General features: G+C 38.4%; 3 protein-coding genes across 4 annotated transcripts; 2 read left to right on the top strand and 1 right to left on the bottom strand.

Moving 5' to 3' along the window:
- The first annotated feature begins 5,699 nt into the window (after positions 1-5,699).
- LOC104440830 (membrane protein PM19L) lies at positions 5,700-6,988 on the top strand. Its single transcript, XM_010053815.3, has 4 exons — positions 5,700-6,089; positions 6,205-6,424; positions 6,611-6,656; positions 6,735-6,988. Exons 1-4 carry the CDS (start codon positions 5,966-5,968, stop codon positions 6,816-6,818), a joined length of 474 nt encoding a protein of 157 aa, XP_010052117.2. The 5' UTR covers positions 5,700-5,965; the 3' UTR covers positions 6,819-6,988.
- A 496-nt stretch (positions 6,989-7,484) lies between these two features.
- LOC104440829 lies at positions 7,485-13,087 on the bottom strand. The gene is made up of 4 exons (XM_010053814.3): positions 12,450-13,087; positions 10,291-12,101; positions 10,069-10,167; positions 7,485-7,963 (listed from the first exon to the last, which is right to left on the bottom strand). Exons 1-3 carry the CDS (start codon positions 12,553-12,555, stop codon positions 10,075-10,077), a joined length of 2,010 nt encoding a protein of 669 aa, XP_010052116.2. The 5' UTR covers positions 12,556-13,087; the 3' UTR covers positions 7,485-7,963; positions 10,069-10,074.
- A 4,510-nt stretch (positions 13,088-17,597) lies between these two features.
- LOC104440831 (SH3 domain-containing protein 3) lies at positions 17,598-25,347 on the top strand. Of its 2 annotated transcripts, XM_010053816.3 has the most exons (10): positions 17,602-17,871; positions 18,614-18,736; positions 20,128-20,197; positions 20,333-20,478; positions 21,194-21,295; positions 21,430-21,627; positions 21,723-21,785; positions 21,873-21,962; positions 22,823-22,897; positions 25,003-25,347. In XM_010053816.3, exons 1-10 carry the CDS (start codon positions 17,812-17,814, stop codon positions 25,120-25,122), a joined length of 1,047 nt encoding a protein of 348 aa, XP_010052118.2. In that variant the 5' UTR covers positions 17,602-17,811; the 3' UTR covers positions 25,123-25,347. The 2 variants fall into 2 exon arrangements, with proteins under 2 accessions (XP_039167457.1, XP_010052118.2); XM_039311523.1 differs by lacking the exon at positions 21,873-21,962 and having other exon boundaries at positions 17,598-17,871.
- Positions 25,348-27,835: the final 2,488 nt, after the last annotated feature.

Raw genomic sequence — 27,835 nt, forward strand, 5'->3', positions numbered from 1 at the left:
CTATAGGATTTACGATAAAAAATTTGGAGTAGTATCCTTCATAAAAGTTTTAGATCACATCTTAGTTTAAACCTGTTGTAATCTGGCTTTGTGCCCTATTTTGATCCGAATTACATAAAATTATTGGGACCCGTACAAGCTAAACCAGACTTTGAGGTCTTCACAAAAAAATGTTCCTTGGAATCTCATTCACATTGTGTTAAAGTTCCATAATTTTTCGAACTGATTTACTTGGCAATGCCCCTGATTTTTATCGACGAGTGAGTTGCCCTTTTTCTATAGATTTTGGATAAATTCTCGTTTCGTAACCCATTTTTTGAACTAGTATTGTCGACTAATGTTTGTATCACTTCTCTAATTTACCAAAGATAATTTATGGTGGATATTGAGCTACTCATGTGCATTTTACTCAATGGATGTCCTATTTAAATTGAATTATAGAATTGTTGCACCATGCGATAAGTGTGTGATTTGGGAATACCATGTCCTCCAGATGACGATGGCTCAGGTGGCAATAGGGATGCCAAGAGGGATAATTAGGTTCCTCTGAATGCCTAAGGGTCTAACATGGTTCCCCCAGATGTCCTCAAGATGCTGAATGGATGTAAGATGCCCGAAGAATAATGGGGTTCTCCAGAAGATAGTGGCAATCAATTCACAATAAAGGTAATCAAGTGTATTTCTAGATCTTATTCAAGTTTTATTTGGGTATTGTTTTTAAAGGAAACATTTTCTATTTGCTATCCTAATTTTGAGAAAGGTTCTTAGTCAAGTTAACATCATAATGATCATTTGTCCTTTATATTTAAACTTCCTCGTATGTGTTGTTATTGACTTGAGTGGTATAGATAGGTTTGTAGCTTGTTTACTGAGCTTTGTGCTCACTCGTGGTTTATCATTGTTTCTCAAATCATTTTGGGAAGACCAAGCCAATATTTTAGATGTATTGTGGGTGGGAGACAGATGACATAGCACATACGTAGTATCCAGGTGTAGATGATAAAATACTGGAGCTTTTCGGTATAGTACAGAATAGTGGTACCTTTTGCTTGTCCTTCAGTGTATTTTGACCTTGTCACCTAAAATATATATATAAGTAAGAAACGAAATGAGATTACTGGGTTTGCATTTCTGTGTATGTTCCTTTGAATTTTTATATGTCCCACTTCTTTAACTGTACACGTTTTTGCATGCTTAAAAAAGTAAAAAGACTTTAGTAAATGCATTAGCCGTGACATATTGGAGCGTCATAATTTTTTTAAAGAAAATATTTTTCCAAATCATTACCGCGAAACAATAAAAAAATGAATGATTGGGAAACCATTTTCCTAAAATTGATCTCAATGAAAAATGTTTTTATTATCAACAAATATTTTATGTCTAAATATTTTGGTGAATGATGAAGAACATTATTCCTTTCTATAAGCAATACAAGTGATCATTTAATATATATATTCCAAATTTTCTGTTTTCCATGAAATAAACGAAGCCTTAAACGTAACAAATTCTACTTTTTGCTTCATGCGATGGGTTGAGTTCAAACTCTTTAACGCCATGCTTTGAGTTAGTCATCCCATCTGGTATATAAGGATAAGGCAACTCGCTACCCTTAAAACATTTTGTCATCTAAAATGAAACAATATGTGCCAATAGTAAAAAAATAAAATATAAAAAATAAAAAGTGATTGTTTTTAAGTAATATAAGTGATCATTTACTTATACAAATAAATATTTTTTTTTTAGTCCAAATTATTAGTTTGAACAAAAATATGTCTGGATAAGTAAGAATGGACGCAAGGCCAAGGAGTAGCGGGGTTGCCAGTGCCACCGCGTTCCCGCTTCCGTTGTCGTATGTGGTTCTGTCTATTTGATGAAGTTCGATTTTCAATGGTGCTTAGTTGGAAGTTTTCAACACTCCTATCGCATCCTATATAAAATTATCCAGCACTTGACCCTATTTAATAAAAGAAAAGACTTTCTTATTGTATTATAGCATGACACCAAGCAATTTTTATGACCTCGAGATGTTTAGATACTCTTGGAAAGAACTATTTTGTTTGCTCTAATCAATCACCATATACAAAGTGTTATCATTTTAAAAAATAAACAAATTCATAACATATGGCTGCACTACAATTGGCTTGGTTGTGTGGAATGTCATCCTTTCGAATCGATTAAGGAACTCCTCGTCTTAACACAGGCCTAAGCATATGCAAAGGCTCGAACTTTCAGCCATCGGATGCCTTTCCGCTGGCAAGGAATATCACTTTCCTCCTGCAATTGAAGAGCCAATTATGTGCCATCCGAGGAAAGAATTCCCAAGATAAAGCCAGGAAAGAATCTGCCATCATTTCAGGAGTTTCCTTGATGGTGAAGCATTCCTGTTTACAGCCCCACAGATCCCTTTCGAACCAACAGCCTTGCAAGAAAAGAACCAAACCCTTGACACCCACAGTTTAGAAACACATTAGCTGCCGCCGCCGCCGCCGCCGCCACCGCCGCCATCGCCACCAATGGTCATTCACTTTCAATCCTCCTCTTTTGGACATTCGCGTTCCATAGGTTTCCGAGTTCTATCTGGAACGGTACTAATGACAGATGGAGGGCGGTGAGCAGATGAAATCCATCGATTCACTGCTTTCAGTCCTGAATTTTCGTACGTATGCCATTGTTCTGGGCAATGGTGCATGGGCCATGAGCAACGCGATTGATCATGTTTTCATCATTGGTAACTAAACATCTCACCCACATTAAGCCATTTCTTGTCGGTCGCTAAGTTTTTCCATCATTCGAAAATTTTCCAACCTGGAATCTACCGTATCAAGTCTTATAACATATGCTATTAGGTGTTGCGACCCACTTCATTGAGTCTTGGAACTATTCTAAATTTGAAACCGGGTAGGTTCTACGAGTTACGAGGCATTTATATAATATTTTAGGAAAATTAATGAACAAAAAAATGCCACAATTCTTTTCATTACCTAGACAAATTTCAACATAAAAGTTCAAATGCGTTTCCTAATGAAATACAAGTTCAAGAATTAAAAATAACATCATATTGTAAAAACATTGAAAGTAATATGAAGAAAAATAAATCTGTTCTCTCATCAAATCACAACTCTAAAGGTGAAAAATCTTTTAAGAAATAACAAATTTATGAAGAGTTCAACACATATATGTTTACTTAACTATTGTATAGCCTAATACCCAGTACTAAAATAAGCACACATAAGACAATTTATAAGTACCGATTCCAAAACTTTGAAAGTTGGGTAGTTTCCATTGGTTCTCTTGCATATCCTTATCCGCCATCATCAAATAGGACGAAGAGAAAAAAAGGAGGATCACACCCCCATCGATGGGTTGACATTTGATCCATTAGAAAACGTTGAATTATTGTGCGTTTATTTAGCAAAAACTGAATAATTTTAAAAATATATATTTAAAATTATCACTTATATCACTTACAAAAAATAAACAAACCAAAAGTAGTTTATCATCCATAAAAATATATAAACATAATTTGTTATTTGTAATAAAAAAATTCATTGACAATTATTTCAAACAACACAAGTGATCATTTTTAAGAAAATAATTTTCAAATTTTTCATTTTTCACGAAATAAATGGAGCCTTAGATTGATGAATTTGAGAGAAAAAGTAGCATACTCAGAGCCAAATTAATATTAAAAAATCCTTGGATCTGTAAAAATGGTACATGACAACAGACTAATAGCTAGGTTTATAAAACAAGGCTAACACACCACATATTCGACGTTAGTGTTTGCTATCATGTCAAAATCATTGAAAAATGCAAAACACATATTTCACATGAAATGCATGGTCATGGTAGTTTTCCACAACTGAATCAAATTCAAATCAAGTTATAATAACCATCAACATCTAATCATTCTTTAGAACATGAAATATCTATTGAGTTGATTCCACATTATATAAACTATATACCATACAATAACATTTATTATGCAAAACTAAAAGTAAAATCTATATGTCCTTTTCTCAAATATTCATGTAACTTTGCAGTAAAGATGAGGTCTCCCTGCTTCTATGGACTCACTTGTTTGACCAACGTCGTTGTAGCCATTGACCGTATGGTCCCATCGTAGAATCCACACAATTGAGTATGACCATGTCAGTCTGCATAGACCAAGTTTACCAAGAAATGGCCTTGTCCTTTCTGACATCATATCGGAGGAGAAACAAATAGAAGAAGAGAGAAGAATATGCTAAACAGCTTTGTGGACCTAGACTTTGTGACGAACATAAAGTCATTCTTGAGCGGACTTGAGGTACTTCAGCCTAACAATTACTTTTTTGGTTCCCTTATGGAGAGGACTGGGACGAGCTCAAACTCTACGACACTTTGCAATTTCTTTCGGTATATAATAGGGTGATCGATATCCAATCCGATCTGATTTGGTTCCAAGGTGGAACTGTGGACCAAACTATGAGGACCAGTTCCCAAAATTGGGAACCGGGGACCGTACTAGTTGGTCCTATGATCGAGAACTAACTTGGACAGATTCTAGTGTAGTCCAATAGAATTGGTCATCCACTAGCCTGTTATTATAAATAATAATAATAATAAAATAAAATAAAAACTAGTTACTTTTTTTTTTTTGAAGAATTTAAAAAAAAAAAAAAAAGAGAGTACATGTCATTGGTCCAATCTAGTCTTATCCGATTCTTCCTTAAAATCGGGAACCGGACCGACACTTCTGGGAACTGGACCAAATCAGCCGGTTCTTTATTCGGACAACCCGTTTTGCACACTCCTAATGTATAGGGACAACTCACATTACCTTAAAAAGTTTACGCAGCGGTAGCTCCAAGGAATGATTCAACGATTGCCACCTTTTAACAGAGGGAAAAACCTAATTACTAGATTGTTGAAACAATGAGTTTTTCTTGAGGTGAGCGTAGATGCCTCGATCTACTCTATGCGGACGGATCGAAATTGAGATTACGTTTCCAGCATTTTACAGAGTTATTGTAGCTGTCAAGTTTTCTGTTCATGTGATCTTTGTTTTCCTTCATTCAGCTGGGCAGAAGACAAATTTAGGATGTACCGAGAGAGGCGTAGGAGAGAGAGGATCAATGCTGTTTATGGCGACGAGACTTAAGCACTCCGTTGTAACGTGAAGCATTTCACTGTTCTTGTACATGGAATAAATTTGAGATGCACTGTACAGATTCACGGTACAATAATTGGGTTTGTTCTCGACTCGAGCTTTTTGTAAAAGGAGTTGCTCGCCCTTATCTTTCGTGATGCAATGAAATGGATTTACTTGTCGTATTAAAAAGAAACGACGAGTATTTCACTTCATAAAATTGAAACAATACGTAGTTAGCAAGCACGACACCACATAAAAATTCTTGCGATTTTCGGAAATTTAGGTACTCCTAGTCTTGGAATAAATCATTCTGTTCATTCCAGAGAAATCATTATGCGCGAACTGTTATCATCTCGAAAGGAAATACAGAAATTCATGGCGTTTTGGGAGGATCGACTTGGAACTTCTCGTCTTATTTTCAAGACACTCAACTTTAACTTTAATGTAAAGAGTCGAGGTTCTTCAACCAGATGTCTTTTCCATAGGCAAGGAATATCGGTTTCCTCCTCCGCTGGAAGAGCCAAGAATGTTCCATCTCAAGATAAAGCCAAGAAAGTATCTGGTATTCTTTTCTGCGGTTTTCTTGATTGTGAAGCATTCCTCTTTACAACCCCACAAATCCCTTTAGAAACAACAGCCTTGCAAGAAAAGAACCAAGACCTGAACGCACACAATGTATTTAAGACCCCAGCCACCACCGCCAGATCTCATGCACTTTCAGTACTCATCTTTTGCACAATCGCGTTAGCGTCCGTGGGTTTCTGAACATTCTTTCGCCCCTTTTTAGTCCTCCCTTTTGCTTGTTTGTTGAGCTGAAGCGATATTCCGACGATGGCCGATCAAATGAAACCTGTTGCTTCGGTGCTTTTGCTTCTTAACTTTTGTATGTTTGCCATTGTTCTGGGCATCAGTGGGTGGGCTATGAACAAAGCTATTGATCATGGTTTCATCATTGGTAACCAAATTCTCACCTCCATAAATCCATTACTCAATTGTCATACTTCAAAATTTATAGGGATTCTTTTGCATCTTATATGTTTGCTGCTAATTCTGGGGAGTGCAAATTACAGGACCAGGATTTGACCTTCCAGCGCATTTCTCGCCGATTTACTTCCCTATGGGAAATGCTGCGACCGGATTTTTCGTGACATTTTCTTTAATAGCCGGAGTCGTCGGAGTCGCATCAGTCATCGCCGGAGTCAACCATGTCCGCAGTTGGAACTTTTATAGTTTGCCGTCTGCAGCTTCAACCGCTGCGATTGCCTGGACTCTCACTCTTCTAGCTATGGGGTAACATCTACTTTTCTAAAATATCGCCTTCAATGCTACTAATGAAGTTCGATCCAAAAAGAGATTATCAGCTTGAATAACCTCTTGCATGACCTCCAATTCACATAGCATCCGTTGCTCCAAATTTCGAACGCCAGTTCAAGCCTTACCATCATGCTAATGGTTGGGTTTCTCTTATCTTTGCAGTTTCGCTGCCAAAGAAATAGAGCTCCGCATCCGAAACTCTCGCCTGGTAAGAATATTCCATACTCGACATACCCTCTTTTCGATCATCGGACATGTTCTGACGACACTTTCTACCATTATGCAGAGAACGATGGAGGCATTCATGATAATCCTGTCGGTGACTCAACTTATTTATATTGCAGCAATTCACGGTGGAAGGTCGAGATGAATCACTGAACGTCAGTATCGTGTGAAGGTTTGAGTGCTTTTGTGTCGTATTTTTTTTCCTCTTTTCCTCAGGCGTCTTGTAAAAAAGAGGGCATGGGATTGTCCCTATCGCTCGATTTATTGTATTCATATCTGATTTGTGTTGAATGAATAAGAGATCACTTTCAATCATCAAGAACTTTTCACCTTGGAGAATAGTCAAATAGGATGGTAAGTAAAATGACCAACTCGCATTATTCGCCACGATAAGGATGTCTCTCATGATGATTTCGACATACAAGAACTGGGGATACGAATTATTACCTGTTCGATCTTCTTATTTTAGTCAATGAATGCCCCCGACAGAAGGAACACCGTCGACAGCTCTCAAATCTGATTTAGATAGGGCTGCGGTGTCGAGCTCTACTCACGAAAATGACGGCCTCAGGATACGACACATGAACAAGGAAACGTAGCTCTTGAATAAAATATCTACTGGGTTTCTTTCCTCTTGATCCGCATCAACCAAGTAGAAAGTGAATACTCTGCTTACATCGGGAGAGGGATTCAAATGAGAAATGATTTTCCAAACAGAAAATTATCAAGCGACATAGTAGAAGCATACCAAACATCCTATGTCGACAAATAAATCATCAAATCGGTCATCAGACGATATCGATTTCCTTAATTGGCTAAGGGAAGGCGAAATTATTCCGAAAGAAGTCGCACAGTGCGAATCCTGAAATCCTGTCCTCCAATTTCAGAACTCATAGATACCCATTATAAAGTTCTAATTAACCTTATCCCATACACAAAACATCCTCCTCTTCTATGTAATGGCCCTATACCACAGAAAGGAAAAAGGACAGACACAGCACACGATTTCAAGGGAAAAAAAAAACAAAATGCAAAATTCATATATTAAAAAATAAAAAATAAAAAGTGAACTGCCGACAAGGACCAGCCAAGGCTTTGACAAAGTCGACGCAATTCCCAGCACAAGACTCAAAAATGGCTTTTTTTTTTTTTCTTATTTCAGTCAGGTCTATCAGGTAAAGGAGAAACCTAGGATTGTCTTCAAGATGAAACCTCCTGAACTTCAAACAAAATCATTCCTAGCTTTCCCACACTTCATCCCTTGCCTAAAGGTTCGGTGATATTGTAACTCTGCAAAGAACAACACATCAGAGAATATCAGCTTGAGGGATACGAGATTAACACATACACGTGCACATGCAAATACAGAGTTGGTCAAAAACAGATAATTCTCCATTTCAAACCCTAAAAGCGATCAAAAACAGATGTCCAGAATTTTAGCAATGCTGGAACTGGAACTTGAATGCTGAAAACATTAAAAACTGGGGAATTTGCTTTTAGCTCCTTCATCAATGGAGTTGCACTCAACTAAGCTTAAAAATGATGCACCCTACACCCCCACTTCCATTTTGTTGCACTGTAATATTCCCATCTCAACTGTTAGAAGGACGAGCTGTCCCAAGAAATTAAAAGTTAGTGATTAGTAAAATGCAACATTTTCAACTTTCAGCCCCTACAAGCACCTTTCCTTATGGCAGGGAGGAGGGGGAAATAGAGAACTATTTTACCCAAGAGAAAAGATAATAAACATCATCAGAATGTCATACTTTAGTGACCTCCAAACATGAACAGTGATTTCCAGATTTCCAAGCCATTGCTTATTGCATGCATCACTAATCTCTATTTTTCACTTTGAGGTATGATCAGTATGTGAACCTAAACCAAGTGCATCCCTTGTCTTAGTAAGACAAATAATATGATTTTGCACAGCTTGTATAGGTACAAGGGCCACAATAGGATAACCACAGGATATTTTGACTGGCAACTGAACTACAGACATGAACATCTCTTTGTTTGTTTCTTATGAAAAAAGAGGTTGTTCCAAAGCGGCAAAATGATGTTCAAAGCATTTTAATTTATATGGTAACTTCACTGATCATGTTAAAAATACAAGGCAATACATGAGAAGCATCGAGTATGTGAAGAATACAGATTAGCCACCAGATATATTTCGATTTTCGCATACTGCATATGATCTCAATGAACGAACATTATAAATGTTGCAACATCCCCTCTTTCCATAGTTCAAGTATCAGATTCTCAATCACCATAGAGAATCTGTATGTTTTACCGTCTAGCAACATTTCATGGAAGCACAACCTTGTATTGTTAGAACAGACAACACTTCTTCTAGAGAGAGGACGGTGAAAAAAACTTTTTATTTGGCCTAAGTTCATACCTTTCATCAAAGCCACAGCAGTTTAATGCCAGTTCATTGCCCAATTCAATGTCCGAAAAGTTGAGAACTTCATTTACTTCTTTAAAGAAAGCACAACCAATCATATCAGTCAAGATAAAAGAAAAGAAAAGAAAATCCCGCAAAGATAATGTCCACATTTATGTATATATAACAAGTTCGGGTTTGGTCAGACATTCCCCCAGTCAGTCTTAGAATGAGAAATGACCATGTAAAGTCATTTCTTATTGTGCCACTAGAAGGATTGACAATTTGTGTTTGAGGCCACATATTGGCAATGGGATACAAATAATTATTTAACAGGTTAGGTAAATGACAAGACATGTATATCGCGTCTTCTAAATAGCTTATCAAACATAACTGTATTAATGCGTGTATAAATGTGTACAAAGGTGCTGCATGTTAAGGTGAATGTCATGTAAATCTGCACAAACAAGTTAAGAAAGTCAACCCGCATTACAACCATTTCTTTTTTCCTGTAAGTCTAACACAAACATAAACACAAATATGCCAGTCATAAACATGCTTAAACCAAATACTTTACACAATTCATCTAAACAAGTTGTGTTATCAATTGCCAGTCCTACCCATATGCCGTTCCCTCTTAGATGTTAATAATGCATCAATATATTACTTTAGGTCTGACACCCATTTCTCCATATAAATGAAAAGGAAAACGAAAAAAATATGGTCCAAGCAGCAAAAGCATCAATACCTCTATGCATCCAGAATATGATCAATGTGTGAATAAGTCCTTTGGACTAGGCGCATGGCCTATGTTGACAGAGGATCTTGCAATTTCATCCTCACACAGAAATAAATGCATCCTACTTATGAGAGAGAAAGAGAGAGATAGCACTGGATGCATGCATGTACGAGCTGCCGATACAGATGGTTTGTAAATGTGCATAAATGTATGTGTATCAGTACGTGTGTAGGGTGCATGCATGTGTATAGTTCTGTTTTTTTTACTCTCTACCTTTAGTCATCTACTGGAGCCCATGAAGATATCAAATAGTCCACAACAGCTCATCCAGGATGTCTTTTCCACAATTCTTGGAGCCGGCGCCACCAATGGCTGCAGGTAAACAGAAAATTACTATTGATAGTCACAGCCAAACCAATTTTATTTCTTTTTTATTAAAATCAACAACCAAAGCTCCAGAAAGACATAGAAGTTCAAGTTAGACAGAGGTAATACCTGGTCCTCAGAGGATTCACAAACCTCAAAATCCTTGGCCTTCTCCGTACTATTATGAGTCTGAGACACCAGAACTCCTGAAGGCGGCAACAATTCACCCTCCTTTTCTTTAGAGACAGAAGCTACAGCAACAGATTCAATGACAGAATCTTCAACTGTGACAGGAAACACTTCAGCCCTGACATTGTTTGATGCAGACTCCAAACCATTGTTTGGTTCACAAACCTCAAAATCCTTGGCCTTCTCTGTACCACTATGAGTCTGCGCAACCAAAACTCCTCGAGTTGCCAAAATTTCACCCTCCTTTTCTTTTGAGACAGAAGTTAAAGCACCAGATTCAACTCCAGAATTTTCAACTGACACAGGAAACATGTTAGCCCCAACATTATTTGATGCAGACTCCAACCCATTGTTCAATTCAGAAACCTCAAAATTCTTGGCCTTCTCTGTGCCATTGTGAGTCTGAGTAACCAAAACTCCTGAAGATGGCAACAATTCACCATCCTTTTCTTTTGAGAAAGAAGTTACGGCACCAGATTCAACTCCAGAATTGTCAACTGACAAAGGAAACACTTTAGCCCCAACATTGTTTGATGCAGACCCATTGGGTGCAACTTGTTGGACCTCATCTATTGAGGTCAACAAGTCCTCTTTTCCCCTAGAATTAAGTCCAAAATCTGCTTTATTTTCTGATGGAGCAGCTTCCATGAAGTCAATAACTTTCTGGGACAGAGAGACCACTGGTTCAGCCACATTTACACCCTCATCCAGGCCACCATCAATCACTTTGGTCAACTTTTGAGGCAAAGATTCACCTGGCTTTTCCAAATCTTCAAACTCAGTCATTTCCAAATTTTTGCTTCCTTCTTCAACTCCAAACTTTTCCTCATCAGTGACCAGAGACTCACCATCAGGCCTAATGATGCTGGATTTCTCGGTGCCCTCATAATGTTGTTCCTTCACAGGCTCAACACACTCAATGGGAATGGGAAAATCATCTTCAAACTTCAGTTCCTTTATAGTTTCAACTCCACCATTGCCCTCTACTTCAACTTTTTGCGCAGCATTGGAATCAACTTGTATGTCCACTGGTTTGTTCTCAACATCAGCCGATGCAACAGGCGATGGATCACTCTTTCCCAATTCTTCACTCCCAGGCTCAACACACTCAATGGGAATGGGAAAATCATCTTCAAACTTCAGTTCCTTTATAGTCTCAACTCCACCATTGCCCTCTACTCCAACCTTTTGCGCAGCATTGGAATCAACTTGTATGTCCACTGGCTTGTTCTCAACATCAGCCGATGCAACAGGCGATGGATCACTCTTTCCCAATTCTTCACTCCCAGGCTCAACACACTCAATGGGAATGGAAAAATCATCATCAAACTTCTCTTCCTTAACAGTTTCGACTCCACCATTGCCCTCTACTCCAATTTTTCGCACACCATCAGAATCAACTGGTATGTCCATTGGCTTGTTCTCAACATCAGCCAATGCAATAGGCGATGGATCACTCTTTCCAGGCTCGACACACTCAATGGGAATGGGAGAATCATCTTCAAACTTCACGTCCTTAACTGTTTCGACTCCACCATTGCCCTCTATTTCAATCTTTTGCGCAGCATCAGAATCAACAGGTATGTACACTGGCTTGTTCTCAACATCAGCCGATGCAACAGGCAATGAATCACTCTTTCCCAATTCTTCACTCCCCCCGTTGAATGGACCATGGTGGTCATGGGATCCAGGGGAATTGGGCTCTCCACCTTCGCTGTCTTTCTCATCCTGACTCCTCACTTCATCATTTTCTATCATTTTTAATCAAAAAAATCAAAGAAAGAGACGATCCAAGTATGGTTAATGTCCTTTGATAGGTAAGCAGATTACTCCACAACAACAGTTCCAATCAGAATCAAGCCAAACTAGGAGATACGGCTAACTACATAAATACCCATTTTCAGATCAAAATCAAGGAGAAAAACATCACAATGAGCAACACAAACAAAAGGGTCGATCTCTGTAGCAGTGAACGGTGAGGTTCAGTAAAACCCTCCAACACAAATTGACAGGCACACCCATCTCTCAACTGGAAAAGGCAAAGTCACAATTGAGGGACAGATGGGTCGTCAGCAGAAAAGATGACAGAGCAAAAGTACCTTGAGCGTTGCTGCTGTTGGTGTTGGTGGAGGAAGGATCACTGATTGGTGCCTGCCTTTCCTTCTTTTTCTTGGCAGCTTTTCTCCTCTTCGAGCCCGATGGCATGATTGATTAAAAAGGTCTCCTCCCCCCAACACAGATCGTCGTGGGTTGTCCCAAATCAGGCCCCTCCAAACGAATCTCTCTCTCTCTCTCTCTCTCTCTCTCTCTCTCTTTCTGGGTAGATTCTGTTTCTCTCTCCGAGAACAAACTTTTTGGTTTATTTAAGCCAGCGCCCAACACTAGGCAGCGCACTGAGAAGGGTAGACAGAGAGAGAGAGAGAGAGTGAGTGAGAACCAAGAAGGTAAAGATGAGAGCGCAAGATCCTTCCCTTTTTCTATTATTTTCTCGCTGAAAATGAGACTCGTTTAATCTTCCCAGGAGGGAGGGAGAGAGAGAGGACAATGCATCAAGAAGGTAAAAGCACAAGATCCTTTTTTTCCTAATTTTTTCCTTGTTGAAAACGAGACTCGTTTAATCTTCTCAAGAGAGAGGAGGATAATGCATCATTGCCAGTTCAGACCCGTAACGCATGAACCCTCGTCATGTGTCCTTTAGTGGCGAAAGGCGTGTGAACGTCTCCAGATGTCCCCAGCAATCCCAAATCTGAAAATTCAAGATGGGGTGGGACGTATTTTCCTTTTTGGATGAGACAGGGAGAGGGAGTGGTGGGTCGTTTGCCAACTCAGTGGGAGATTAGCGTTCGGCTTTGTTAGCGCTGGCGGGTGCGCGTGTCCTTCTAGACTCGTTCAGATGATTCATTCTGCATCTTTTATTGCCGACTTGTCCAGGTCCCGGTGGTGCTAGATTGGAGCATTGAAAGCCACGAAAGGGTGGAACTTTAAGGGAAAGAAAATCTCTTTTCTTTTCTCAATGCATTGATGACCCAATTGAAGTATGACGGCCAAAGTCAAAAATGAAGTCGGCAGAGGATGAATGAGGGCACCTAGGCTTCTTTTAGGGGAGGAAAAAGAAATGGGTAGGAATGGTGTAGACTCTCTTTTTGTTTGCCATGGGTAAGTATAGATTTTGATTAGAAACTTCCAAAAAGTAAAAAGGTAACCCTTCTCTCACTCTCTCTCTCTCTCTCTCTCTCTCTCTCTTTCCATCTAAATCTTGAGTATCCTTTGAATTGAAAAAAAAAAAAAGAAGAAGATCTTAAAGTGTCTTGAGTGATGATATGATTATTAATAAATAATTATTGCCATGAGATAAAAGAAGTTTACTACCAGAGTCTAAAGGAACACCTTTAGCTAAGAATAAAAAACTTCAGGTTAGAAAAAGTTCACCATCAAAGCCTTAAAGAAACCCAAAGGAAAGGACCTCTTCATTCACAACAAAAATAAAAATAAATAAATAAATAAAGAATCGAAATAAGGAATATGCTCATTTAAGAAAATTTTACATATATTCAAATGCAAGTCGAGTCTCCATACAAATGATATTACGCTTCTATTTATAAAGAGATTCCGCTAAACAACGGGACATGACTTTTAGAATCCTAACAACTAAAATGATCAAGTATTCACATAACTAAGACTCTTGCGAATGACATAATTATGTGGAGTCATCAAACTAGGACTAAATGCATTTAATTAAGACCAAATGCATAGTAATTAATATTACCTCTACAAATATGTCCACTAGCATTGGAAGCAAAATGGTCACCTTAGAAGATCAATAAATAGTCAAGGAAATCGACCAAATAGCCTTTAGTCATTAGGCAATTAATTGGCAATTTCAAAATCGACAATAAACTTATAAATCGACATCTTGATAGTCGATCAGCAATCATGAAATCAACAACTTCCCTATAAAATCAGCATCTTCAACCTTAAACCCATCGAATCAAACTCTAGCCAAGATTGGAGTTCCCTCGTAGGAGTAAGGATTGTGCTAGAGCAATCAACAAGACTAAAGTGGAGTTTGAGAGTTGTTCAATAGAACCTTATCTTGATACAAAGAATTATGTGTACACGGAAATAACTCTTTCTTCCATGTTTGGAACCTTAGCCTCGCAAAACAATATGTAATTACTAAAATGAAGAGAAATTGAAAAGGTTATTGTATTACAGTTTGTATATAGTGAAAGTTTCAATTGCTTAAACTTGAAATTGTTTTTTTTTTTTTGGTGAAATTAAACTTGAAATTGTTAATACTAATAAAAATCATAAAACTGGTATCCCATACGTATTTACCCAAACCTAATTTCCATCCCACAAAAAAATTTAAAACTTATATCCCATGACATATTAATCCAAATCTACTTTTCGTTTGGTAAACCATACGTTTTTACCCAAACCTAATTTCCATCCCACAAAAAAATTTAAAACTTATATCCTATGACATATTTATCCAAATCTACTTTTCGTTTGGTAAAAAATCTCAAGCTGATCGATGCCTATAGCCCATATCTACCATTTTTTACAATGCATTCGTATCAACACATGAGGATATTCCACATCCAATCTGTCATTCTCCACGTCAAATTATATTCATCTTATAGTGGTTTATCACGTGTATTGACACGTGTATATATTAAGGGAATACAAGATGGAATGCTAACATAGGATAAATTTGAGTTTGATGTACCAATATGCATTTTCTTTCTTTTTTTTTTTTTTTTTGGTGAGGCAAAAGCTAATTTAGGGTAAATGTGTTATGGAAATACGAACTTGAGGTTTTTCATGGGAAGAAAATTAATAGGGATAAATGTGCCATGGGTATCGATTTGGAATTTTTTATGGTATTAACCCGAGTAAAAACGAAGTTGAAGTGTACGCGCCATAATAGTGATAAAAAAATTGTGAAAAGTGAAAATTAGTTATTCCCTCACCAAGATGTGATTCTCTTCAAGCAAGGGTGATCAACTTATAGGTGGGCAGTTCCCACCTTGGAATTGGAACTACTCACTAAGGACATATTCCGAAACATTGGAACTAGTTGAAATGCCCCCAACACATTCATGCTAATATATGGAGTTATAGGGTCCCTGTCTAGAATATTCCATCATCATATAGCCAATCAATTACAAACGAAAATGTACGAACAAACATTTGCTAAGATGTTTACATGATGTTGACCACATATATTATTCCTCTCTCTTGCAGGGCGTGAATCGGCAATGCAACTATTGGTAAGGCAACGTGGAGTGCATGTTTGAATCGACAACCATGATATCTCAACTTTATTAGGTTTGAGCGCAACAGTAGCCGCTTAGGGTCACGTTGGGTGGGAGTAAATTCTCCCCAACCCTTATGAGCTCTAGCAATTCATTGCATGAAACGTCACAAAAATAGGGACGACAAATATGTGGTGTTCTTCTCCCATGGTAGGGTTTTGATCTAAAACATGCGATTAAAAAAATTCATATATATATATATGTGTGTGTGTGTGTGTGTGTGTGTGTGTATAGGTCTAATTCGGTCAAGGTGGGGCAAGTGAATGGTTCCACACTTGGAATTGAGAACCGGACTAATACTTATTGGTTCCAATAAATTGAAACTAGGAATCGAACTAGTCTTCATAGGAATTGTCGCATCTGGGTTGGTTCGATTTGGTTCTAGGCCAAACAGCCACCTTAGAAGATTAACAATCAGCAATGGAAATCAGTTAGAACATCATTCATTTATTAGTCGTCAATTAGTAGCTTCAAAATCAACAACTTCACTATAGAATCAACAACTTCAACCTTAAACCCATTAAATCAAATTGTAGCCAAACTTGGCTTTTGCTTAAGGAGTAAGGATCGTGTTGAATTAACCAACAACACTAAAGTTGAGCTTGAGAGTTATTCGATAGGATCTTAGTTACATACAAAGAATTTTATGTAAATGAAAATATCTCTTTCTTCCATGTTTTGAACCTTAGCTTCACGGAACAATATGTAAAACTGAAATGATTAGAAATTGAAAAACTTATTGTATTAATGTTTATATATTGTAAAAGTTTCAATTGCTTAAATTAGAAAAAGGTTAATACTAATAAAAATCACAAACTAGTATTCCATTCATGTTTAACCAAAACTAATTTCCCTCTCACAAATATTCAAAATCAATATCCTATAACACATTATTAATTTTCATCTCATAAAAATCTCAACTTGATGCCTTATGACCCAAATCTACCATTCTTTAACATGCATCCATATCAACCCACATGGATTTTTCATGTGTGTTGACTTGTGTATATATTAAATGTGTATATGATAATGTTTATATTTTCGGGAACAATTTCTGTTTATGAGTAATTTTTTTTTATTTTTGTTCCTTATACAACTTTTTGAGTAGAATAAAGTGTTTAGTAACTGCAAAAAATTTATATTTCCGAAATAGAAACGCATTTGGTTCGACCTTCAAATATTTTTGTAACTTAATTTCTTTTTAATTTTTTAATAATTTTGTTACATTTTCCTTTTTTTTTCCTTCTCCTTCTTCCTTTGGTCGAGTGACCTCGTTGGAGCATCGTCGGCCCCCTGCAAGGCCAAGCCTTGGTTGGGCAAGGTTGACCTCGTCTAGCCATGGCAAGGCTCGGGGTGACCTCGCCAAGGGCCGGTGAGGCTTCAACAACTAGCTATGGGAAGAAGAGAAGGATGAGAAAAAGAAAGAAAGAAAAGAGAGAAAAAAAGGCTTGATTATTGAGTTGTTCCTAGGAATAAAGAGGTAATTTTTTTTTTTTTTTTCTTACTTTTTTTTGGAAGCTATTACGCTGAACAAATTTTTTCTTAAGAAAAAAAACCCACACAAATGGATTTCTATTCTAAAGCACAAAGAGAGAGAGAGAGAAGCGTTACCAAGCGTGCTCTCAGGGAATACCAGATAGAATGTTAATAGATGATAAATTTCAATATACCGATTTGTGTTTATTTTTTCCTTATGTGAGGCAAATGCTAGCTTGGAATTCGTGAAAATACCAACTTAAGGTTGTTCATGAAAAGAAAACTAATTTGAGATAAATGTGCTGGGCACATTGGCCAAAGTGTTTTTTTATATTTTTTTTGTGGTAATAATCCAGTTAAATACGAAGGTGTACCAGCCATATCGTCCCCACAAAAGATGTGATTACTTTCCGAGGGAGCGAGGGAGAGAGACAGACAGACCAGGGTTCAAATTGTCGGGTTTGCGATCGCCTCTTTGCTTGGGCTTTTTCCTTAAAGAAACCGAAAGTCCAAGGGCCTTCTTCTTCTCCCAAGCAGCTCGAGAGAGGAAGCAGACCAGAGCTTCGATCCAGCTTCCCAGTTCCCATCTCCATCTCCATCCTTCTTCCCCCCGCTCGAGACACCGGAAGGAGCGCCAGCTCCGTCTCTGCCGCCGCTGAGCGCGATGGACGCGCTGAGGAAGCAAGCTAGCAAGCTCAGGGACCAAGTCGCCAAGCAGCAGCAGGTCTTTCCCCTCCGTCGAGCTCTTTCGATTTTCGACTCCCCGGCGCAGCTGAGTCGGCGAAGGAAGCGACCCATCCACGATCGCGGCTGCATTTGCGGCTCCCGGGGAAGAGAGTTCCGGGAATCGCAAAATGAGCTGATCTTTCCCGAGTCTCTTGTTCGAGTCTCGCGATGTCTTACCCTGTTTGAATTGGAGTCAGAGTCGGCGTGGGCAGTAGTCAAAATTGCTAATTTCTGGGTCGTAGCTGATTGGCATTACGCAGAGTTTAGATCCAGCTGCGTAGTGCGGGTGTGTTGCCGTACTACTTCGGCGAGCGAATTCGTGTGCGAATTCGTGTGCCATACGAGTCTGTTTTTCCTATTTAAATTGAAGTCAGAGACGGTGTTGGCAGTAGTCAAAATTGCTAACTTCTGGGTCGTAGCTGATTAGTGTTACGGAGTTCAGATCCAGCCGCGTAGTGCGAGCCTGTGGCGGCACTACTTAGGCCAGCGAATTTGTGTGCGATACGAGTCCCTTTTTCCTATTTGAATTGAAGCCGGAAACAGTGCTGGCATTAGTCAAAATTGTTAATTTCTGGGTTGTAGCTGATTGGCATTATGTGTTTAGATCCAGCAGTGTGTTGCGGTACTACTTCAGCGAGTGAATTTGTCCGCAATACGCGTCTGCAAGATTTATCCTCTTTTTTTGCTCTGTTCTTACTGCGATTCCGGTGTTGATTATGGTTTTGCTTGTGTGTTTCTAGGCCGTGATTAAGCAGTTCAGTGGGACTGGCTATGAGAGCTCCGATGTGATGGTTATAGATGAGGTCGAAATGCAGAGACATCAACAGCTTGAGAAACTTTACCGGGCTACTCGCGCTTCCAAGGTAAAGATGGTTTAAGCTCCTCGATTTTGTCATCCTATAGTTTGTGATTTCAAGAGACTTAATTCGTTATTGAACATTTTTAGGGGATGGGTGGGGAGTATGCTCTCTAAAATGGTTGAATCAATCGTGGAGTTTGGCTGTAGTTGATTAGGTAGATTTAGTTTCCTTGGAATCTCGGAAATGAATGCTTCGACTCGGTATTGTGGCAGGGCTAATTTCAATGTAAAGCTGCATCTATTCTGCTATTATTTACAGTATGAGACTCTGTATTTATTTAATTGTGGTGAAGTGGAATGACCTGGCTTCATTATGAGAATATATAAAGTTTTACCCTGAAGTATTATGAGGAACTGTTGATCGAAAATGTCAATGAGAAAGCATTTTTCATGACCAGTGCCAGCCTTTCATTGTCTTTGAAGGTTTAGCAAACTAGTGAAGCAATCAAGATGACCCATCACAAATGTGATTTACAGTAGAAGCTTATGGCGACCAATGACATATAATTACCTAATAAATTTCTATCTATTAAAGTAATTTGATTGCGGCACGTGCTCTGCTGGTGGCATTACCTCCCTCAACTAATGAAAGTGTTGGTAGGACCATTTATGCCTGCCATATTGTGCACAGAGAGGCATGAGATGGAGACATGGAATGTAATGATGCGTGAACATCTTCCAGTGATTGAGTTCGATGTACTGACCATTGATATATTCATACAGTAGCTAGTAATATCTGGTGGTTTTTCCTCCTACGTGCTTAACTTACCCATTTAGAGGTACTATGTTCATATTAATTACAAACAGTTTACCTTTATTGGTTAAATGATCTATAGTAATACGGCTGTTATAGTACTATAAGCGGTTTAAATTCACCTACACACTGCAATTAACTATTTGATAAGTTCCAAACTTAAGAGAAAATGAAATAGAGAAAATAACTGGTGTGACATGTGAGCATGTGCCCTTAAGCAAGAAGGTCATACGTTTGAATTTTTGCCTGGAATGGTAGAGTTACCTTAGAACTCCATGGGACTGTCTTAATGGTTAAGGAACATGCTTCTGTATATGTTTGATTCTCCACAATAGTAAGTACAAATAATCTTTTGTTGGGCCCTCTCCAAGCTTTGGTTCTCATATCACCTGATCCATTAGGTCGGAAAGGTATTCATGGGATGGGAAATTTTCACAGCAGGCATGATGAAAGAAAAAGGCAATAAATAGAAAGAAAATGGTGTTGATGATAATGCAGTGACTACATTTGTAATCCACTCATAAATGCATTGCTTTTATTGGATGAATACAGAGAACTGGGTGATTCATTTGATTTACAGTACTTTTTAGCTGATTATGGGACTTCAATGTGTTCTAACCAATTCTTAATTTGTCTGACAGGACTTTCAGAAAGATATTGTAAAGGCTGCGGAGACTTTTACAGCTCTAGGATATAAGCATATTGAAACAGGTATCTCCTCGGTCACTGCTTTCCTCAAAACAGGTTGAGGTTTTCCATCTTTTATTCAATCATACAATTCTTCCGTCTGTATATATCCTACTGTATATGTGATGGGGCCATGATTCTGAATAATTAAAATATCAGGAACCAAGTTATCCGAAGACTGTTGCAAATATGGAGCTGAGAATATCCATGACAACATTTTAGCTAAGGCAGCAGCTGTATATGGTGATTCTCTTAAACATGTCGAAAAGGAGCAAGAAGACTATAATAAGCTATTATATTCACAGGTCAGCTTTTTCAGATTCTTTGGGATGGCAAGTATAAAGACTCTGTACTTGCCTTACAAATTCTATACTTTGTGCCACATGTACAAAGCATATGCACCCAAGTCTTGTATCTCTCTTTGTTTATTGCATTTTATGTGAACTGAAGGTTATGTAATTCAATGACAAACACACAGCTTCATATATTTAGTTTGGCAAATGGCCAGTTACCCCCTGATATATCTTCAAAAACTATAACTTGAAACAATAACTTATGATTTGCATCGTGCGTGATGGTATTGGCTGGCATGACCATGAATGTTTGGAGGAGACATAGAACTGCAAAAGGTCATTCATGTAGAAAGCATACCCTTGGTTTTTGGAAAGGTATGTTCTAAGTTAGCGAGGAGTGACATTTTCAGTCCTCATCTTTGAGGGACTAAACTTATCCACAAAGAATTGAGTGATGCAAGAGGATTTGTGTGGTCACCTCTACATGGAGGAATAGCAGCCTTGATAGCTTTAGTAGTGTGGAATCTAATGATGTCAAGGGATTTAGTTCTCACAGCATCTGAAATGTGCTTCGTCCAGTGAAGCTTACAAACCAATTACCTTTTTACTTATGTGCTAATAAATCTGTTATTAAGATCAAATGTCAATGCTTATTTGGATTGCAGCTTTATAAGCTTTGTGAAGTCAACATTGTCATGTTTTAGTTATCACTGTTCCCCTTTGTCAGATCTTAGAACCCTTGAGAGCTATGGTTACTGGTGCTCCCTTGGAAGATGCTCGTCATCTTGCTCAGCGTTACAGTCGAATGAGACAGGAAGCAGAGATGCAGGTAATGAAAAGCCAGAATTTCATAGGTAGTGTTTCAGCAGACACTGATTGTTATGCTGGAGTCCTCACATCCTGTTACCATTATGATTAATTCATGTGAAGCTGTGATTCACAATTTACCTGAAAAGCTTGCAGGCAGCAGAAATTTCTAGAAGACAAGCTCGAGTAAGAGAAAGTCCAATACCTGAAAATGTTGCTAAGCTGCATGCAGCTGAAGCAAAGATGCAGGAATTGAGGGCAAATATGGCTGTTCTTGGAAAAGAAGCTGCCACAGCACTGGCAGCTGTTGGATCTCAGCAACAAAAAGTTACTTTCCAAAGGCTGGTCTCAATGGTATAATGATTAAACAATATCTAAACCGATGAACTTACTGTCAGCTTGTACCATTATTGGATTTGTAATGTATCATGATGCTTACCAATTTTAAGGTTGAAGGAGAAAGGACCTACCATTTGAGAGTAGCTGCTATTCTTGGCGAGGTTGAAGCTGAGGTTGGTTCTATGCTTAGATTTTGCAGGGTTAAATTGTTTACCCTCAAGCACTGTATAATTAGAAGTTTCTTCGAAGTTTTTTTTCAGATGGTTTCAGAGAAACAGCGGAAGGAATCTGCTCCTCCTGTGTTTTTATTAGAAAATAATTCGGAGAAAACAGCATATTTCTTGGCTGAGGTTTGTAATGCATTCTATTGGTTCACAAGAACTATGTTGTAATTGTTGTTTGCTGCTTCAGATGATTCCTGTTTACACCAAGGGTGCACTTACTCCTGCAAAAGGTCGCTGTAGGAAATCCTTGTCTGTAAGTGGACAATATGTAGTTGAATTTCAGGGCAACCTAAACTCCTTTCCACAAAACTTGCATAGCTTATTAGTCTCCCTTTCTCACCACTGTCAATTAGATAGGCAGCATTGTCAATTAGATGATCACCTTAATGGAGTATGGGTTCAGCTATTGTAGCCATTGCCACCATTGCCATTTCCAGCCAGTTGCTGGTCAGACGCTGCCGCTGCAGCCACTGCACTTTAAATATTTTCAAGAAAACATCATTATATTCATGCTGTCTTTGAAAGTAGGTTGGCAAAAGAACAAAGACTCGCTAATTAGTAGGAAATTTGAAAAATCTTAAGTATCAGAATGAAGGACAGATTGAAGCTATATTCAGTGCATTCATTATAATACTCTGCAAAACAAGAGTATCAAGTTAGGAGAGACTCTAAGTACAGCCCTGTATTCTTGAGTTTTAAACATTGTTGTGGAGAGAGAAAGAGAGGGAGAGGCAGAGGCAGAGGGAGAGAATATAGATTTTAATTTTTTGTGCCAATTTGTCTGTTTCCTTTCAAATGGGTGTGCTGAGATATATTCTTCCTGAAGGAGTTATTAATTTTCTTCTTTTCTGTTGTCCCTCCTTTTCATCTGCTGGGTTACTGGTCAAGATAATTCTTGGGCTTGTAATCATGAATCATCTATGTTTTAAAGCTCACTAAAACAGACTACGACAGCTTTTTCCTGGTGTTTGTGGCTTCTAATGCAGGCAGTGCATAATTTTGATGCTGAATCAGAGAAGGAATTGAGCCTGGCAGTGGGTGATTATGTTGTCGTGCGAAAGGTATTTGTTTTCCTTATGTATTCATTTGAAAATACTTGTTTTTCATACTTAATTGCCTCGTTGAGTGATCATCTAGCCAGTGAATGTTGATGCATGTAGTTAATAAAAATGATCAAGCAGTGTCATTTGGAAAGTAACAACTTCAATTCTCCTTTGTAGGTGATGCTCTTTCTGAAGCATCTAGAAATTTTCCTGAGAATTTCATCTTTAGCGAACCAGTATCACTGTTTCTAGAAAAAGTCTTCAATTTATTAGATACTTAAAAGATCTAAATATGCCAGGCAATGCAGCAATATCTGTTTGTGAATATTACATCTATTGAGTGTCTATTTTCCTATTTGCCCCCCTCACTTTGCCATCATCTTGGTTGATTTAGTATGATTTTCCTTGAGGTAGCTATACATATTGTATCTCCCATTTAAGTTGTGTTCTTCCTTGTCTGTGCTGGTGACTGGAAATATATATATATATATATATATATATTTTTTTTTTTTTTTCCCATTGAGTAAATATTTTAGGATCTTCAAGAGACAGGCAGAGAGAAAATAAATCCTACATTTTTACTTAATGACTTGAAAAAAGAGTATGTAGATGGCTCTATTTGGAAAGCATGAGAGACACTAACAAAATCCTAATTTCCTTATTAATGACCGACGGCCTACTTATTACTGACTAGTATTTATATATATAATTCAAAACTCTCCCTGAAGTTAGAGTGTCTAGCTTGCATGTCACACTGTGACTTTCTTCAAAAGACTGACCAAAACACCATGTAAGCTAGACCATACACTAGATAAGGGATGTGAACATGTATATTCGAATTTGAGACAATGACAATAGTGTACACGACAAAATTGAATGTAATCCACATTATCACCAGATCTGACAAATGCTGAGGAAATACACGATCAAAAAGTTAACACTGCATTAGCACACACCCTTGATAAAATCTTGTGGAAACTTGACATGAATTGTGGCAAACTAAACCGCACCACTCTAGGGCATTCAAGTTTGGCTACTTAATTAAGGTGTGCTGGATTCTGGCAGTCATAGATGCCTGAACATTCAACAACAGTGCCTGCGCGTATCAATGACACTTGCAATTGAGAGAGATGCTGACAATGACTTAACATCCCTAGAGGCATATTGTTGAGTGTTGACCAAACTCGGGGGAGTCTCTGAAGATGAGGTGCTGCAAATTGGAGCACAACGGTGCCCTAGAAAGTCACTTTTCTTTTCCCTTATTTTAGAATTGAAAAGAAAGCAAAACGAAACGAAAGAAAACTAAGACTGGTACCAGCAAAGCAGTGAGGACCATAGCTTGATTTTGATGGAGTTGCAAATCCATCAACCATGATTGAGAAGGATGCATGTCGGAATGAAGGTAGAGAGCAGACATGCTTGACTCATGGTAGACTTAACCGACACAATGATGCCAGCAACAATACTGACAAGGCTGTAGCGAATGGCAACCACTCCCCAGATGACAATGTAGAGACCAGCGACACACAAGATCGCATAGCTCTCATAGACAATCGAAGGAGATCTGAGACAGACAAGTAGAGGATGATGATGTTGCTCCTGAAGACAACTTGTTTTGGCTTCTCTTGAGGATCAAGACCAGTGGACAGAAAACGAAGGACTTTGAATGACAATTGGTGGTGGTCTCAGTGTCAGAGTAGAAATGATGATAAATAAATAGGATTCTTTTATTTATTTTTACGACTAACGACAAGAAGAAAGATAGAGCTAGGGTTGTGATTTGGATTACAATCTCTTTGTGGCTCTAATACCATGTAAATATTTTAAGAACTTAAAAAGATAGGGAGAAAGAAAATACTAAGACCCTGTATCTTTACTGATAGACTCAATAAAAGAGTACTTAGATTGCTTTACATAGAGCACGAGACACATTAACAAAACCTTATGTTTCTTTTTTATGACCATCTAGTATCTCTTACTAATTTTCACAAATATGCTTCAGCACTTTTTAGAATAAATAGGATCCTAGTAAAGGTTTGCTCGTCACTCTCAAAATTTAAATTGTGTAATGGACGAAACACATTCTGTTTGCTCAGCTGTGACATTAATTCAATATATCTTAGGTGAGTCCATCGGGATGGTCAGAAGGAGAATGCAAGGGTAAAGCAGGGTGGTTTCCATCAGCATTTGTGGAGAAGCGCCTGAGGTTACCCACGGATGGTATGGCTGCAGAGGTTTACTGATCCATACCGATCTCTCTACTTATTGTTCACCGTCACCGGCCATGTAACAGTTGCTGTTCATATCATATCTGTCGATAAAAACACCTCAATGCAATCTGTTTTGATATTTGTTGCAATTCTTATTTCATAGACAGCACGACTCTTAATCACGATGGGGATCCATTAAGTATTGTTTGGATGATTTATTTCTTCCTGCATTTATTGTTTCAAGCCTTGAGTTTCTCATGGATTGACTTGTTAAGCAAGAGAGCATTAGTATCCAAGTATTGGATGTGTTGCCCTAGTAGGTTTCATAATATCCAGGGCTTAAAACAATTTAATCTTGCAACAGTAGCATTCAATTTGCCGGGAGATGAACTGTACAAGTACATATTCGTTTCTCGAATGAGATTAGAGTTGCCACTAACCTGTTATAGGTTAGTTAGGGCTGACCTTCCAGTAAAATGTCAACACTTCCATGTAATGATTTAGCAATGACAATTCCGTGGGCCTTGTCCGCCTTTACAAGTTTGCAAATTTAGGTCTAAGATGACCCACTTATGGTAGCAAAAACCAATCACTATTCAATACGAACGTGGTCGGCCCATGATATTTCGGGCCAAGTAAGCATGTCCCGGTCCCATGACAGTAACGAGTTTTCTGGAGATAGAGAATCAATGCAATAAGAAGCTGGTTTCTTTTCTCTTATTTTTTTCAACGCGTGTCAAACCCGATCGTGTGGCTGCTGCTTTTCGAATAAGCAGATGATGCGGTGACCTGACGATGAAGTTCCGAAATATTCGAAAAGCATAGATTCGGCCGACATCTTCGAAATATTTGAAAAGCAGATGACTTCGAAATATTTGAAAAGCAGATGACGTCAGCGGTTTCGGCCTATTTATTCGAAACAGCAGTGCTCCGCTCTTTGAATTGCCTCCCTCCCTTTTAGCCGATATCTCCTGCGAAGCATGTCAAGTTCGGGTTCGCGAGACATGGCGTTGTCCAGTGACAAGGCCAACACCTTGCTAGAGACAATGTCGACCTACTTCTTCAAGGACTTGGATGATGACGAGTCGGTCTCATTTGTCGTCCTGCCGGTGAGGTGGACTGATGAGGACGGCAGCAAGGAGCACACCGCGGCGGGGGCGGCGGTGAAGGAGACTGTCTTTTTGCACGGGACCACCGACAATGGCCTCAGGAAGATTTACAGGGAGATCAAGTCCTGGAAAGGAGGGCATGCGAGGTGGTCGCGAGTATGCATGGCAACAGGCAATGTCTCAGGGCGGAGAATTACGATGGGTGATGGAAACTGTGAGACTGCCACAGCACAACGATTATGTGACAAAGTGTCGGCTCAACGACGACTTAGCTTCAAAGGCAAACCACGACAGCTCCGCTCTTCTATGACTCGGTTTGAGAAAATACACAAAACTGGAACCGCCGAGTGATTGGCAATGAGGTGGAATAGAAACTCTTTGGGTTTCATGAATCATGTATAAGAAAAATTAACGAAATGAACGCAGTGGAAACAAAGATATATTTTACACATGATTCTCCTAAGGCATTGTTCGTGTGTTTTAATAAAAAATCTGAATATAATAGGGAGTTAAACGAATTACCTCTTGAAGCACGCTTGAAACAAGTCGGTTCGGATGTTCTACAGTTCGAGTCTCACAAGCGTTGGACCTCTAGTTCAAACACACTAACAACAACGAACGTCGAACGGAAGAGAGAACTTTTGGATATTCACCACTTCGATCGTGCTAGCAATCACGTGGAAACAATCCGTTGTATTCTTGATGTATAATAGTCACGGCCCAAACTAGATAATGGTCTTCTTTCTTGTGTCTCAAACACTTTTACTCAATATTCAACAACTAACAAAACTTCAAATTTTTGTTCATGGTGAAGAGCCGATCCGGAACAAGAAGACAAAACACTTGAAGTCTCATTTTTATTTTTCCAGCAGCACTTTAACTCTCGTCTCTCAATTGCTTTTTATAATAAAACCGACCAGCAACGGCTGTTAATCGATGGACGATCGTGCATGAGCGGTTGCTCATGCACGATCTTGGCATGATGGTCAGTGGTTGCTGACCATCCATGCTTCGTGCATAATGGTTAGCAACCGCTGACCATTACGCTTCGTGCATGTGCACGAATTGCATGAAGCTTTAATGATTTTTTTAATTAGTTAATTAATTAATTAATTAAGTAAATGAATAATTAATTAATTAATCAATTCTCTTTTTAAAAAATAAAAAGAACATAATTTTATATGTACAATTAGAATACATTAACATGTATCCACTTTGAGAATGCGTGTGCATCATATGCAAATAGGCTCGTGACTATAATACAAATTAAATTAAATCAAATCTCATTTAATTTAATTTCAAATCGACACAATTCGATTACAATAATTGCAAACACATTTGCAATTATATTTCTCTCTTGTTCCACGTTATCCTAATTGTTTATGGTGTATGACATCCCTAGGTTCATCACTAAGCTGGTAGTAAAACTTGTACTAACAAATTAATACTCCCACAAGAATTAATTGTCCCGATTAATCTTTAGGTCTTACAAGCCATGATTGACATCTAGCAATATGTCATGACTACCCAGATAGTATGAATATTTTAAGAACATAATGAACCTGTCAGCTTTGGCTACAGTGTAATTCAATCCCTCTGTTTTACTATGTCCCGATCAAACAAAGACCATGGTATAT

The sequence above is a fragment of the Eucalyptus grandis genome, chromosome 4, assembly GCF_016545825.1.
Source record: "Eucalyptus grandis isolate ANBG69807.140 chromosome 4, ASM1654582v1, whole genome shotgun sequence".
Taxonomy (NCBI): Eukaryota; Viridiplantae; Streptophyta; class Magnoliopsida; order Myrtales; family Myrtaceae; genus Eucalyptus; species Eucalyptus grandis.